At 40.3% G+C, this 16,851-nt stretch overlaps 1 protein-coding gene across 6 annotated transcripts in view; it reads left to right on the top strand.

Moving 5' to 3' along the window:
• col18a1a (collagen type XVIII alpha 1 chain a) overlaps positions 1-16,851 on the top strand; it is a 76,287-nt gene that overhangs the window by 39,978 nt on the left and 19,458 nt on the right. For 4 of the 6 annotated variants that reach the window (XM_014407656.3, XM_014407655.3, XM_014407653.3 and 1 more), the window contains 4 exons: positions 4,331-4,872; positions 7,680-7,763; positions 10,043-10,114; positions 14,901-14,961. In XM_014407656.3, coding sequence (XP_014263142.2) covers positions 4,331-4,872; positions 7,680-7,763; positions 10,043-10,114; positions 14,901-14,961 — 759 coding nt within the window. The remainder of the gene's footprint in view (positions 1-4,330; positions 4,873-7,679; positions 7,764-10,042; positions 10,115-14,900; positions 14,962-16,851) is intronic. The other 2 variants (XM_076875308.1, XM_076875307.1) reach the window with 1 other exon arrangement.

Below are 16,851 nucleotides of genomic sequence, written 5' to 3'. Positions count from 1 at the left end.
GAAAGACGAGCAGTCAACCATGTCAGGCTCTGGAGGTCAAGCTTAGTTAATATTTAATATTAAACCATATTAATTTATAGCAGATTGGAGTTTTTATTGGAAATTACAAGCTATATGGGCTGTGCTGACAGACCTACATGTTACTTTTTTTTAATGCTACTTAAATGTCTGTGAACATTTTAGCTTATGTTTTTTAGCTAGTGTACTTTCTTTGGTGTTCTGTATGTTTTTTTAACACCATGGTTCTACTGAGCTGAGACTGATGTTTTATCTTATGACAAGAGGAAGGCCCAAAGCTGGCTGCAGTCCTTCACTACACTGCTTGCCAGGGAATCCTTTTGACTTGGCTCTCAGGAGGGTGCCAATTATGGGCACAGTGTGGTCTGACTTCTTTGCTGGCAGAAACCCGTTGCCCCCTCTGGTTTGTGTTGCAGAAGTACAAAATGAGAATGAGGCTGTGTTGCAAAAACAGAAAAGAACAAAAGCACCGGGATGTTTTAAGCTGGTTAAGTTCTTAAAGTTTTTAATGGTTTACCAGAGTGATGTAATTGTGAAATTCTGGTACTGGTAACCATTTAGATCCTAATCACGCCATATTTGAACATTTAGCTAATTCAATATTATATCCATAAATGTCTTTTCTTCTGATGGGCTCATATGTCATAGTCAAGAAGGCCAATACGTTGGCTTAAACTGTCCCATCAACATCAAGCTGACACGGACATGGATACAGATGTTCAGCTGTTATATCCTGTGCATGTTTGAGGTGCTGTCTCTACCATTTGTATAGACGCATTTGCATTTTTTCTTTCTGTAGTTAAAAACACATCTGTGAACACAGCAGCATGGGGCAAGGGGGTGTATTGCCTAAAAAAATGTTACTTCACAGGTAGAGAACTGAGCTCTTTTCCAAAGAGTGAATTTCACAGCTGGCGGTAGACTCGTGCTCCTTTTTGTGGTTTAAGAATTACAGTTTAGTCTTCAGGTTGAGTCAGGATAAAATCTCCTTCCTGGACTGTGATGTGGGTTTGTTCTGAGCATTCGATTTAAAAAACAAAAAGTGGACTGCAGAACGGAAAGAACTTTATTATTTATTTATCTAAAAAAATCAGTGTTTAGTTTTTATTTCTTAAAACTACATTTTTTTCTATATTCATGTAACTTAAGACTTTTTTCAAAGTTCTCAGAGTATCACACATCCTTGACAAGAAGAAGATTAAAACAAATATTATACTGTTTTAAGCAACAGTGTAGCTTTATATTAAACTTCCACTAATCATGTGATCATGTGAGCACAATGAATTTGCTTTACTTTAAATTGTCTGAGAATTGCTTCACATATATGATTCATGCTGCAGATGCACAAGGATTATGGTGAAAAAAAAAATCATGGGACTGTAATTTCAGCTTTCAGAGATGAACTCTGACCCTCCAAACACAGGGTCAGACCACTGCCCCGCCTTCTGTACACTGAGGGGAGAGATCGTTGCCCTCGTCTCAGCAGGCCTCAAGGGATGTTTTAAATGCTGATAGATTTTGTTGGGAAAAGCCGCACAGTTTCTCACTGTCCAGATGTTTGAATGTTTTCCTATGGTTTATACAGGATCTTGTGCTCTCCAAAGCTGTGCGTACAGCTGACAGTGTATATACAGCTTTATCAACAGGGTACCACAAAGTCTGCTACACCGTCTTGAAATGTGAAGAAATGAAAAGGAGTCAGTAAGCGGTCTTCCTGACAAGACAAACTAGCACCGTAAACCCTGCAGTGCTCCATTCATCACAGATCTTTTCTATTCCCAACTGACCTCGAAGCTGTCAGCGTTTAACAAAAGCTATTTAAGAAAACCTGAATTGAGATTGCACTTAAAATGCTAATGGTGACCTCTCTGAGGCCCCCTACAACTTTTGATGTCTGAGATGGAATGGCTGGTTGGCTCTTTGCTGACAATGCAGACACACTAAACCAGATTCAGTAAAAGCATTCCTCCGAAATCCTAAAGCAGGTCAAACCTTTCAATCAGCTTTAGATCTGAAGATGACATTTTAAGTCTCAAAATGGCATTAAGCACAGTTGCATCACAGTTGCATCAGGCTGTAAATGGAGATACCTTTTTTGGTCAATTCTAAGCATGGCTCAAAACAGTGCACATCTGGTCGGTGTAGCTCATTGCTAATAGGTGAGATGTTTTGCTAATTAGGGGTTTGGAAAGCTCGAGTCCGTGCATCCGTGTTCCAACAGCATGTCGGCTTTTTATTTGTTGAAGGAATCAAAATCAGATGCTTGAAATCCAGGTGAAAGAGAAATTGCGAGGAGTAGACGGTGAGGTCATATCCTCAGTTTGCACTGCAGAGAATTGCTGCATGCTGAAGGACAACCAGGATCTGTGTACGCATTCCACCTTATTACAGACCTTTCATTTTAATTTGCACACAAATCAAATCATTCTCTCCACTTTGCTTGCAGAAAAAATACATTGCATGTTCAGTTATGCACTGTAGCTGCATTAAAACTTCAACTTCCAACTGCTTCAGCCCCCAAAGCAGAAGGATTTACAATTCCCCAAATGATGAATTTCCCCTTTGAATTATTACAAGGTTTTTACCTTTTTTAAAACCTCCTTTGGCCGATTATGCACAAGACAGCGAGCCAGGATCAGACATGTCAGCACATGCCCACTGAAGGGACCCTCAAGGTGCCTCATTCTGATTTTATCAGAGTAAACATCTGGTCAGCCGGGTGCAAACCACAGTCAGTGACCTACGTCTGAGCTATTCTGAACCTGGAGGCCGTTGTGTCATCCTGTGGTGATTTGTTTCCCTTTCTTTTTTAATTTAGATAGGTTATACTGAAGTTTTGATTGTTTTGGGACCGTAAATTTAATTATTAGTTTTGATGTGTTGGCTTGTAATATGGCCTCTAACCTTCTAAATGATATAACGACTTTGGCTATGACTAAGTGTTTCCCAGGCTCCAGTAAAATATTTATCAGTCTTTGGACTTTACTTATATGTCTGTTGACATGCATATATGTATGTGAGTGTACATCTATTAATGGTCTCATCTGCTTACTGATAAATCTGTTCTAGAAGTCTGATTGGTGCAGAGAGGAACTGCACAATGGAAGGTATTTTTATTGCCATCCTGTTGCAGCTTGACTGGGTTCTCTGTTAGCGCAGATTCAAATAAATGCATCTGCAGTCCTCCGATAGTGAGCAGAATATTCAGACTGGTGTTTATGATGGTACTGAAGAGAGCGGGATCTTCGGCTCAGATAAAATATCTCGTGTGTTTAGGCTCTCGACGCAGCCAACTGCTGATCCAATTGATCTCCAGCACTCAGGCAGTGGAGAGGCTTTGAACTGAGCGATAGAGCTCGCTTGTTAGTCACCAGGTGGTAAACCAAAGCATTTCTTCAAAGAATCAGAAATGCATCACATGTTGTCCAAAAACAGTCATTTTGGTCATTCTGTTTTTAACACATGGAAACATTTTTTTCTTTTTTGGGGGGGGGGATCAAAGAGCAGAGGTTTGGTTTGATGTCAGTACATCAAAATCTGTGTCCACAGTGCATGTGCATGAATACACATTGCTCTTTGTGTTTTTTTTTGCCTTTCTTAAACACTTTAAATTATGCACTGACTTTGCCAGCGTCGCCCAGGGTGATGGAAGTGTCAGCACAGACATGCCGGAGGCCCAGCTGTTGGTCCCTGCAGTGCCCCAAGTCATGACATCTAGCAGATGTCATGCAAGTTTTGCGTGTTTTTTTGTTTTTTTTTGTCAGTGTCTTCAGGAATGATGCATAAATATTCATCTGTTCCATAGTCTGCATCAGGCTTTTCATCTACTTCCACTGTGCATGAGTAGAGGATAAACCTTGACAAGGTTTCTTTCTTTCTTACTTTAGGAAGTTCTTGCTTTTGGTGTGCAGGACTTCCAACGTCTGAGAAAGTGTTCCTTTTCTTACTCTTGCGTTTTCCCTTTTTTGCAGATGTTTTGCTTTCCATATTTTCAAGTAATAAAATCACTTGTTTGTTTGTGGTCCCTTGAGAGTAGCTGCTTTCCCCGGGCTTCTAGGAAAAAAAAACATGGTTCGCTAAAAGCAGATGTGGTACCATTTACATTCTCACATACATTTCTTTACAAAGGGCATTGTGACTGATTCAGCTGCAGTTAGTGCAAGTACCCGTCCTACCTCCATCACAAACATCCACATTTTGTCACCTACCAACAGCCTCCTGGTCTAACCCCTACTCTGCCATGCTGCCCTCCCTTTAAACCTCTGCTGTTTTATGCTCACTGTGGCCTGACATCTTGTTTCTCTCCCTTTAGAAGACAGTGGAGTCTCCCTGCTACAACTGATTGGAGATCCTCCTCCAAGTGAGATCACCCAAATCTACGGACCAGACAACACCCCTAGTTTTGTCTTTGGACCGGATGCCAATACGGGCCAGCTGGCACGCGCCCACCTCCCAAACCCATTTTATCGAGAGTTTTCCCTCATGTTCAACCTGAAACCCACCACTAACCAGGGCGGGGTCATCTTCTCCATCACGGATGCTCGGCAGAGTATCATGCATGTGGGAGTTAAACTGTCAGCCGTGCAGGACAACAACCAAAATGTCATTCTGTACTACACCAAGCCCAAGTCAGCTCAGTCCTTTGAGGCAGCCAGGTTCCTCGTGCCCTCTATGACGAACACCTGGACCCGTTTTTCTCTCGCAGTGATGGACGACAAGGTGCTATTCTACTTCAACTGTGACACAGACCCTCAGGTGGTGCACATCGAGAGGTCAGCGGAGAACATGGAGCTGGAAAGTGGTGCTGGCGTCTTTGTTGGGCAGGCTGGAGGAGCTGATCCTGATAAGTTCCTGGTGTGTAAACAGGCTTTCACCTTTTTAACCAAAACACTGATATAGTAAATACAATACATTTATTTTATATCCTTTCATAACAGGTAAAGAACTATCTGTCGATTGTGCATCGAGTAAATCAGACTGTTGCATTCCTAAACTAAAGCTTCATACAACCAACATTAACTTAGAGACCGGATTCCTGCTGCGTGAAGTCTTGGAAAGGTGCAGATCAGTGTTTTGATTTTTCACGGTTGTTATTATCCTGTGAAACATTTTGGCTGAATAACTCTCATGTGATCCAATTGCTCAAATTGCCTACTCCAAACCAAAACATTAATGTCTGTATTGCATCACCATCATCTGTAGATTCTACAAATAATTGGAAGACCTCACAGTAGTGATGTAATTAGTGCCAGTCGTTTGACTGGTGTACATCTCAGCGGTTGGCCACCACAACTGGCGGGCTTAGCTGCAGGGGTTGCAGTAGTTCAACCATGGCTAATTACACATTTTTCATTCTGCCTCTGAGCATGCAATTATTTTAAGTTTATCAACACAAAAAACAAGAGAAGAACTCAATATAAGAACTGAGTTATTTTTCATACTTGAGATCTCAATCAATCATTGCAGTGATTGTTTTATATCCATGTAATGCAATTATGCACTCTTTAGTAACAGTTGTGATTAAAATCGCTGAAAAGATTTATATCTTTGAGCCTTGACAATTCAACCAAACCCTTTTGGGTGTGGAACAATCTTTCATTTGTGCAATTTTGTTTTTGGAAAATAAAAAATGGAAGCTTTTTAGATTTGAATTTCAACACTTAATAGACAACACTCATGAAAGTCATGCATGACCTTATATTAATAGACAAATATAAGTATAAGTGAATCATTTTTGTCCCAGTTTCCACTTTTTTTAAGGTTACATCCATCAAGACTGACGGAATCTCCTACGTTCCCCTGGAAACTGATAGAAAATAAAATGAAATGGAAAAGAAATGTAGAAAAAGGGAAAAAATGATTTGCCTAATATGGGCACTGTTTTCAGCTTCGTCCCAGACTGCTCTCAGACTTGTATACTGGAAGCTTTCTGGTTTCGCTCTGTTGTGGTATTGACCAATCACGTTTGAACAGTGCTTTGGGCACGGACATCAAAATACCAGAAATGTAATAGTCCGTACCAACATCAGCAGATTTACATGATTCTTGATACCCAATCTGTGCCGTGGTTCTTTTTGGTAGATGCTGCACCACTTCTTTAAAAGTTCGAGGTATATGAACACCAACACAAATTTATTTCAAATTTTATTCGTCACATATATAGTACATAGTACAACATGTAGTGAAATGCTTGTGTCTGAGCTGCGGAAAGGCTGCAGACATAGCCGTGCCAATCCAGGCCTTGGTTCTAGCATGGGGGGGTCTAGCCAGGACCCTTATTGGATACCGGGTGGGAATTGAACTTGCAGCTCCTCCTCCAAAGGTGTGTAGTCTAGCCGAGTTAGCTTAGACATTTATAGAATGCTCTCATCAGTTTGTCTTCTCAAAGAAAATAGTAACATGCATTTCAGGACCCCATTAAAAAGGATCACACTTTCAATGTTGTTAATACGAAATAAAAGTCTTCCACCTTAGATACTTTGAACTGACTTTGAAATATATCTGAAAAGCATGACAGCATCGTGCATACATATACCATCTACGATAACTACTGCTCCATATTCAACATAATTTGTCTAACACATCCATTTGCTAAAAGCATCTATTTAATGAAATTGTTACATAAATGATAATACAAGATAGAATTTTGTTAAATATGTATTTTTTTTATTTTTATTTTTTTCAAACTACTACGTCCCATCTGGTTAAAACCCCTTAAATCTCGAGCCATCTCCCCGTTGGAAAATCATCTCTCGCTTCCTCTCTCAGCTGTAACACTAGTTTCAGTCTTTTTTGATGACTGACGATAGCTGCATATGTTGCTGAAAACCTAAAGCATATATATAATCCTAAAGCAATTTTTTTTTAATAATCTGAGGACTTTTTTCCCCCATGTGTTATGTGTTGACCTGAGCATGGCCCTAGGGCTCCAGAGGTCTTGTGAATTTAATTTCCTTAATCAAATCAAGACTTGGCAAGCTCTTGCAAACATCTAAATATTTATATTTTGCATTTTGAAAATGGACATTCCATTCTAAAGGGGGATTTAGAAGTATTTTAAGTTCATCAGAAAACACATGCTGTAGTGACAAGTTTTGACCTTCATGTGAACAAAATCGAAGATTTATTGTGAAGATCTGAAGCAGTAAAGATTAAAAGGGACATCCACAGTATGGAAATGTTACTGAATAGGCCTTAAAGGTCTGTGGAGAGACTGGGTTAAAATGTCAAAGAGCTCTTTATCTTCAAAGTTCTCTTAAAAAATCCATTTGACTCTTTTTCTTGGGACATAAATGTGTCCTGAAGAAGAGTTGACTTCAAATAATGCCACAGCAGAGAGACCACCTCGACATGCACAGCTAATGAGCCTTTCATAGGCAGGAAGACGGTAAAAATGCTATCTGCGTGAGTGTCCTGTGTGGGAACGTATCAGATGGTGTGTTTGAGGCACAGATAGTGGTACTTCACAGACAGAGACATCAATAGCCCTTCTGATTTTGTGGAAGGGGAATTCCCTAAGAAATATAATTAAATCAAAGCACTGCTGAAAAAGAAAAAGCATACATGTTCTGGCAGCTGTACATGTTGTATATGTGAGAAGAAGAGCTGTACTGTTCTTTTATCATCAAACATTTAAATATCACATTCATGTTTTGCAACAGGGCGTGATCGGTGAGCTGAGGGTGATGGGAGATCCCTTTGCTGCCAGCAGGCACTGTGAGGAGGATGAAGATGACTCAGACGTTGTGAGTAACAACTTATCACATACATACTGGATGACTCACTACACTGAACTCACTGGACATATGGCATAAACTCGTCAGGAAAGTGTTTACAGAGGTAAAGCTTCAGTGCTGTTTTCACATAGAGTTTCCAGGTTGGTGACTAGTCAAAAGAATGCCAGTTTAAACATTGTGTAAGGTGTGGATGTTAACCTCCAAGGAAAGGTGACTCTGGGTGACAACGTTAACATTGGCCTGCAAACTAATCTGGCATCATGCACTCAAAGTTATGCATGGTGCAAAGTGCCACAAATATCAGTATAATATTATTTGATCAGAAGTTTTCCTCTAAAACTGTATTAGTAGTTTGATTTTTTTTACAAAAAGGGTGCTGTGCTCACACCACATTCAACTCGGATAAATGCAATGCTACCAGCATTAGCTATGTGTGCACAATAGTGGCTACATACTGCAGTGGTCTACACATTTACTTAGTAGACCCAAATCTTTTTGGTGTTCGATCACGAAGTCCACCTTGTGTAGAAATCTGTCAAATCAAATATACGTTGCTACCTGTTGTGAATAAAGAGGCAGACAAACGTATGCTATGTGTATGTGATAAAATTTAAACAGGCTGCACAGTTTGCATTCGCGCTTTTTGTCATTTTGCAGCTACCTTTATAGTTTGGACAGTATGGCTTAAAAAAAATTAAGCTGACGATAATTCCACTTTGTAAAAGTAATCCAATCCGATCCATGTTTAAGATCTGTAATAAAAAGTTTTAAGTAATTTTCAAGGCTTCAAATTCAGATAATTGCACATTAGAATTTTTTAAAGGATGTGCTGAATCCCAGTTAAAAAATGAAATGTCCCAGCTTTTGACCACTTGTGTCTTTTAACCACTAATATCAGGGATAATTAGCTAGCTAGCTATCTAGCTAGATAAAACTGTCTCTGGAGTAGTTTTTGGAACTGGCAAGATGGCCAGTTCCAAAAAGTTGCTACATTATGTTTATCACAGTCTCAAATCAGGGATTTTGTTCTATGATATCTTTTTTTTTTTAGTTACAGCCAGCAGCATGTGTGTGCAGAAGAATGGACAGCTAATCATCGACATAGCCAAAGCTAATGATTTATTTCTGCAGTTTTGAATCAGTTAATCATGACTTTAAAGGAAATAACAACAGCCAAATCGTGGAAGAGATATCCTACAGTAACACAAGTGATGCCATTTTACTTAAAACTGATGCTTTAGTTCAGTATGCAACTTCACTTAAACCAGTAAGACCCTACCCATTAAAAATAGCCAGAAAATTCACATTTTTTGGAACTGAGATGTTTATTAACCTTATAACTACCTATCATTTTTATTATATATTTTTTGTATCGCATTTGATACATCGGGTGTTTTTGGCAACTTTTTGTTAACAACAATGTTAATTTTATTCAAAAAAAGTTTTGTCCATAACATTTTGAAATTATGGCAAGTATTAATCATGTATCAAATATGACACAAAGGGCATCATAGGGTTAAAATCACCAGTAAATCTGTAAGGGCTGTAAGTCTGAGAGCAGCCTTTGCACCGCTGACCCTGACCACCCAGACACAAACACAGGTGCCTCGCCGCAGCCCACCAGCAGCCTTAACTGTTATTTAGTAAAACATTCACAGCTGTTCTGCTCACCCAGACCACCAAAACCATGTCTTTACTGACAGAATAAAGTTTGTGACTTTACTGCTTGTTGTCATCAAATCTTTTAGATGTTGTTTGGATTAGATGAGGGAAATCACAGGTTTCCCATTTCAGGATGTGCCTTTTATCTCCAATGGCAACCTAACAGCTGTTTCCATGTTTTGTCAACACATCAAATACGCTGATATATCAAGAAAGGTTGAATGTAATGGGAGTTTATTGTATGAAAGCTTCTTACTCTAAATTAGTATAGCAAATATGTATGCCTTTGACTTACTGGTGTTAATGCAGACATAAATTCTGTGTAACATGGAACCTAGCCAAGAAGGTAACACGAATACTAGATTTACGACAATAAACACAACACGGTCGAGCAAAAGAGGCCACATACGCTGTGACTGAGAGCGCAGGAAGGAAAGAGCTTCTGGTCTTAAACTATATATGCACACATATTTTATTAAAACTCTCCCACAGATCAGAACATTTCTTTGCACACAGTTAAAAAGGACATTTTCAGGTTTATAATGGTCAGAGCACTGAATAAAACCAAGAGCGTGGTCTTGTTAACAATAAAATGAAGTGTAAAAATGTATGATGGGTCTCCTCAGGCTTCAGGGGAAGGAAGCGGTTATGTGGAAACCAGACCCCCAAGACCAGGCACGGAAAAACACACATGGACGGTATGCAACATCTTTTGTGTATTCTCAAGTTTCTTTAGTTCCTATGAAGGTTTATCTTTGTCACTTTGCATTCTGCTTGATCGACTGCACTGCTATTTTGCTTGTTCCTCTCGATGCACTGTTGTAAACATGCTAATGAGTTTGCTTTAAAGTTGTGGATCAAACGTGCACAAGAATGCATTAATACATCATAAGGATTCAAGCCGGTGATCAAGTAAGACACGGAGTGTGTGCAGCAGACTGTGCTTCTGTAAACTCAGTGTTAAATATACCACTGATGTCTCAGATTACTCGATATAAGTGAGTGACCACTCATCCCCCCGTGGGAGATTAAAAACTGCTGAGTTGATGTCTGGAACACGAGCTGCTTCTGTCGTATACATTTAGGGACAAAGAGCTTTTACAAAGCAAATTTTAGGAGAGCGTCATTTAAGGCATTGCTACATGGTGGTTGACAATGACCAGGTATGCTTTCCACATATAAACTTTAACTTGCCATGCAGGTAAGTCAGCTGTTAGCAAACTAGATTTGGAAATCATCTCTTTATCACTGACGCTTTACTGATTTACTAGTGGACAGTTGTCTTGACCTTTTTTTTTTTTTCTCCCCCCAAACATTCACTCACAGCTAACCGGGTAGCTCGGCTCTTCCTGTCATGTCAGGCCGGCTAGCTTGCCACTGTTGCTTTGGTGCACATTCATTCTGGTCTTGTGGTCAGATGAACTCCAACTCTAGTGTCTTAGATGACAGCTGGCCAAGACACAAGAATCCCTGTTGTCCTCTTGAGATCTGCTGCAACACAGCAGAGCAGAACACGGGCTACAAACTGCAATCCAAGACCATGCAGCTGGGGTCCATCCATGTGATGAGAGTCCCTGTTAAGGCAGCTCATTCTATTAATCCATCATCTTATGTTTTTGGACTGGAGTGTCTTATAAATGTATTATTTAAAACTTTTTTTGAGAAAGCATGCATGTGTAACCACAAAGATCAACACACAGATCAAAGCAGCACGCCTCCTCTGGTCTGTCCAATTTAACGTGAACGGAGCTGAGGCTTCAGAACCATTAGTCTGAGGTTAGAGACAATCTACTCTAAATGATCTTGTTTTTGTTTATTGGTGCCCTAATAAAAAGCAATAATTGCTTTCTGAGCTGTTACGTTCTGTGTATGTGGAGCTATCGCTGGTTCAACTTGTAACATGGATCAAACATGGCCCACAAACATTGCTGGGTTCACTTACATGCTCATGTTGTTTTGCGCATGCATCATCTACGACTATCTTTTAGTGACTTCCATCACCTCCCTTTTTGTCACTCTATCTGTAACCTCTTTGTCTTTCTGTCTTCCTCTCTCTGGTTTCTGTCTCTCTCACTCTCATAGATTCCACAGTCACCCACTCACATCTTCCCACCCTCACAGATAGCCACGCAGGCTGAGAAGCTAGCACAGTCCTCCACCCTGCACTGCCATGCGCTGTGCTTGCACGCATGCACTCCCACTCACAATTATAGTGAAGCGTTAGAAAAACCAGATGTCAATTTGGACTAAATCTGATCCAAGTTAGAGGCCCCCGGCCTCAAGGCTTTGTTATTCTGACTGGTTTCTCAATCAAACGTGTGTACAGGAACTGACAGGGGTGGAAAGAAAGTTGGAGAGGGCAGGTACCTCCAGTCGGAAGTATCTCCATCATTACAGGCCTACATTCACTGCCTTAGTGCCTCGCAGCATTTACAAAGGGTTTATTTTTCCACCTTCGCAGACTTTTACTAGCATCATATAATATACAACGCAATTTAAAAGACAACAGCTGGCATTTAATGCCCACATGTTAGTGTTTTCCATCTGATGATGATGATCTGTTCACACAAAGTATAACTTACACTCTGCACAATTGTCCAACTGGTGCAATTTAGGCAAGTCTGGGCAAGGACAAGCTAGACAGGGAGAGTTGTATAAGTGAGACTTTCCATTTTGTCATCCTGGAATTCACAGTGATAGATGGGAGAGCGAGTCAGTCATCCTTAACGCTGTCACAGCTGGGAGTGAGTATAGAAGAGTTTAATGCTTGAAACAGTTCTTCGTTAGCCAAGAGTTCGGTGGATTTTATCAATTCTAAATGTGAACAAGTGCACACTTCTCTCTAAAGTTCACGGGAGGACTTGATTCCTGGGTTTATCTCTACATGTTTCTCCCATTTCAACTATCTTAGATATGAAAGCATGCAAATAACGGTTCAATTGTTCAGCAATGAAACCGTGAACCTGTGAAAACACAATTTCATATTTAGAAGGGAGAAGACGGTGAACATTCAGACTGATACACTGAATGAACCCAAATCATGTAATTAGATTAAATGGCGAAGATAAAAATCTGCAGAGATCGCTGTTGTGAAATGACCTGTAACTCCAATGTGTTGCCTTTCTAGATAACTGCTGAAGAAATCTCCTTTTTCATCGTACCTGTAACCGTGTCTCACATTTTGTTTGCAGAGGGGTTTTTAATGAGACGTAGCATTGTTTTGGTGAATTGTTTCTATTTAGATCATTTCTTCTTCTTTTTCTTTCTAATTCTAATTCTTCAGTTACCCAAAACCCTGTTTGTTGCATTTTCTAAACACACGGGCTGTTTTCCCTTCGTCCTCAGGCCAACCACAAATATGTGCAGATTTCAAGAAGTTTCTCTGTGATTCTTTAGAGCGCAGAAAAAAAAAGAGGGGAGAAAAAAAAAAGAGGCTAAACTGCTGTGGAGGTGGGATATGCTCGTTGCTGCGGGAGCTGCATACCTGCTCTTAGATTCAGGGGGTCGTGTGGTTCAAATCCATCAACACTATGTTCTAAATGAGCCTCCCACCCGACATCCCCCACTATGATGGATCGGTGAAGAAGTGAACAAGTATGGTATTCTCCATCACATTGATGCAATTTAGAGGAGTCAATAATGCTCCAGCCAGATTCTTGGCATAGTCAGTGCTGTGAAACGCAGTGGGAAGGAGTTTGTCCCGCAGAGGAAACTGGTTAATTATCAACAGTGGCATCACTCTGGCCCTTCAGCTCCTCTCTCTTACATTCTTCAGCCCACTCCCCGCTCGAATTCCTCAGGTGACCATCTGAGGTGTGTCACCGGTGAAGAATGAGCCAAAGAGAGGGAGTATTTGCATTATTTCCTGTTGCTTTGGGAACGTTACTGACCTCGCCTCAGCTGACCTTTAATTGTTCCTGTTGCGTCTCTAAGGCCCGCTGATTTTAGTAACACAGGATTGTCAGCAGACTGCATGCTGTCTTTTCTAGGTCCAAAGAACCTGCTCAGAACTTTTCTATTGAAGGGACAAAAACAAAGACATGAGTCTAATTACACTTGTATGCGAGCACTTTGCCCTTGTCAATCCTTTGAATTTAATGACTGCCTGAAATGTAGAATTCATGGACAACACCAAATTCTAAGCCTTTATTGCTCACATAGCTTAATTGTGGGGTCTCTCTGCCTTCAGGTTGCTCTTTATTAACTGAAAAGTCTGCTCTTTCTGGGGTTGAGATCGGGTGACTGACTTGGCCATCCAAAATATCAGATTTCTTTGTCTTGAGAAACTCTTGGGTTGCTTTTGCAGTAAGCTTTAGATCGTTATCCGTTTGCAGTGTGAACCTCTGTTTCAGCTAAGCAGAGAGTATAGCTCTGTACACTTCACAATTCATCCTTCATAGACATATGGACCATGCCATAACACCTACCTCCAGCCTTTCTGACAGAAAATCATGGATCACGAGCTGTTTCTCTTGTTCTTCATGTTTTTCTCTTCTTATCATTATGGTAAGAGATTGTTTTCAAAGCCTAATCACTGGTAACCACGGGTTTGTCCCTGGTTGTACATTCTCTGTATTTCTATTTCTATTAGATATGTGCATTTTAGTTGGAGTTGTTTTTCTTAATTATGGAAATAATTCTGTTCTGGTCTTTCAGTCCTTTTGGTGTTACTGAACTGAAGTAGCAGATTGTTGATTTGGCCACTGCCTCCGTCTGTCTGCAATATCTCAACATATCAAACAACACCTTTAACCGCCTTGAATTAAAGCTGAACATCTGCACTTTAACTGACTTAAAATCCACTGTGGTGGTGTACAGAAGTAAAATTACACAAGTTGTATTTTTGTCTATTACACAGTCAGGTCTATGGACCTAACTGTGTAATTCGCTTGCTAATCAAACAGTGTTCGCACAACATTTTTCTATTAATACCAAACCGATAAGGCAGCAGCAACAGCATGACTGAACGCACCGTGGATTGTGTTCCTCGTCAGCAGAGGAGGTCTGCTACAGAACCCAGGCATGAGACGTCTGACAGCGATTAACACAAAAATGGCAATTACAGTCGACTTGACAACAAAAGCAGTTTGCCAGTAAATGAAGGAAAATCTGGTACTGGTTCTCTAACTTGGAAAGCACATGTTGACTCAATCATGTTTTTCAAAAGGTTTGGTGTAGAGCTGGGAAACAGTTTTGTTAGTTATTAAGAGAGCTTTGGCTGCATAGTCTGTAAAGATTAATGCAGATGAATGGCACAGCAGTACCGAAACATGACTCATTTTGGTTGCCGTTGTTTGGCATCAATGTTAACAAGGATAACTTTTTCCCAGGCTGCAGGATTATTTCCAGGGCTCTTCTGCGGAGTGGATGGAGGGAAACTGAGCCATAAAATCTAGAGCAAGATCAGTGCAGCTTCCAGCAAATGTCGCCTCCTGCCCTTTTTAAATATGCATCTCTGTCTGTCATGTTGTTATTTTTCTGCAGACGGCTCGTCCAACTTTGAGGCCCATTCCGCGCCCACCGATGACCAGGAATGATGAGACTGGTGAGTTTATGTGACACCAGACTTGGATTTATTCATTTTCAGTTCATCATTTCATGCAACCCCCGTGTTTTTACAGGTTCTTTTGAATCAGCCCCTAGCGAATGTCAGTGTCTTTGATAAATTTATTTTACTTTCAAAGATAGAAAATAAGCTCTACACTTCCACATGCTGACACAGGCTCACCTGCCGGGTATAACTAGAGGAGTTTAATGGCGCCACATGTTGCCACTGAGGTCATATTAGTTTAAAGTGCATAGCTGAACCAGTCCAGGCTCGTTAGGAACAGATTTGCTGACAAATGTCTCCATCTAGTGGTCAACAGTAATGCACTATGGAAGCTGAATTATTTCTCATTGAACAACAAAAATGTCATTTCGCGGGTTTTTTTTTTTTGCTTTCATGATGAATTTATACAAGAATGTATTCAGAACGATGTATCCTCATATACTAGCAGTATCTCACATACTGCTAGTATAAATAATAATTTAACTTCTGTATGTTAAAGACTTAATCTACACCATTAGTGGTATGTGTACTAATTAATAAAGGGGAAAGTGGAAACCATCAAAAATCACAGTATTGATAATTTTGTATGTAAAAGATGGAAAAAGCCAACCTCATGATGATTTTTTTTCTTCTCTTTTTTAAGAGTCAGGAGAAATGTTATTTGAGAGAAGCACGTGCTAATCTGTTAGCTAAACTTTGATTATACACCATTAAGGATACAGTGTCAGTCGATGGACCCACGTGCTCACCATCTCATGACAGAATTTACGTCACTCTGGCCCCAGTTGATCCGACTCTGAGCTGTAGAAAGTATAATCAAGGGCTTAGACTAGCGGTCCCCAACCTTTTTTGCGCCATGGACCGGTTTATGCCCGACAATATTTTCATGGACCGGCCTTTAAGGTGTCACGGATAAATACAACAAAATAAAACTAGTACCGCTACCGAAAAAAGAAAATTTATTCATAACACACGTGAAAAGACCCAGGAAAACCGAGTAAACGATAAAAACGATAACAAAATAAAGCTGAAAACCTATAAAAACCCTGAAAACTATACATTTCACACTTGAGCCTCAACTCTCGCGGCCCGGTACCAAACGACTCACGGACCGGTACCGGGCCGAGGCCCGGGGGTTGGGGACCGCTGGCTTAGACTGTATGTGCACAGTCCAAAAACACACTTACATACTCAAAGTAGTGCAGAGTAAGAGACGAATAAAATGCGACATGTTCAGTCATCAAGCCTGAAGCACAAACTGCTTGAAAGGTCTATATCTCACAGCAAACTATATCATTTTCAAACTGCTCTAAAAGGCACAAATGGCATAAACAAAGTCTTAAGGTCCACTTTGTGACTAGAATTAACAGATATGAAACCTAGTAGACTACAAGTTGTTACAGCTGCCTGCATCTGGACACCTGCCCAGGAGTTAGTGATGTTGGCCACTTCGCCATTTTAAAGTGCTGCCCTCTTAAGCTACAGGCTTTCTGTATTGTCTGGCTTACCTTAATCACCAGTTTATCAACACTTTCCTAGTTATGCTTCATCTAACCTTAAAGTCGTTCAGTTTACTTAGCTCAGCTGTTTACTAGTACATACTGCCCTCTGATGGTGTTTTTATGTAGTGTGCTATAATACATTACTTCAATTCAGCCAAAATATGTTTGGATTACTAAGCACTCTGTGTACTCTCACTGTAGTACTGCCCAAGCCTAACTATCGTTGCATTTTCAGGTAGGCTGCAGATCATGTCCAAGCATTATGTTGCTAATGGCTCTGGTTTGCACCCACGCTTGATGATGACAAAACAGTAACAAAACTTTTGACACAGGAGAAAAAAAAACTGTTTACTATTAGAGCTTAATGAACAAAATGTTTGGC

The sequence above is a fragment of the Maylandia zebra genome, linkage group LG16, assembly GCF_041146795.1.
Source record: "Maylandia zebra isolate NMK-2024a linkage group LG16, Mzebra_GT3a, whole genome shotgun sequence".
In the NCBI taxonomy this organism is placed as follows: Eukaryota; Metazoa; Chordata; class Actinopteri; order Cichliformes; family Cichlidae; genus Maylandia; species Maylandia zebra.
Note: the sequence above shows the minus strand (reverse complement) of the source record. Positions and strands in the feature narration are given on the sequence as shown.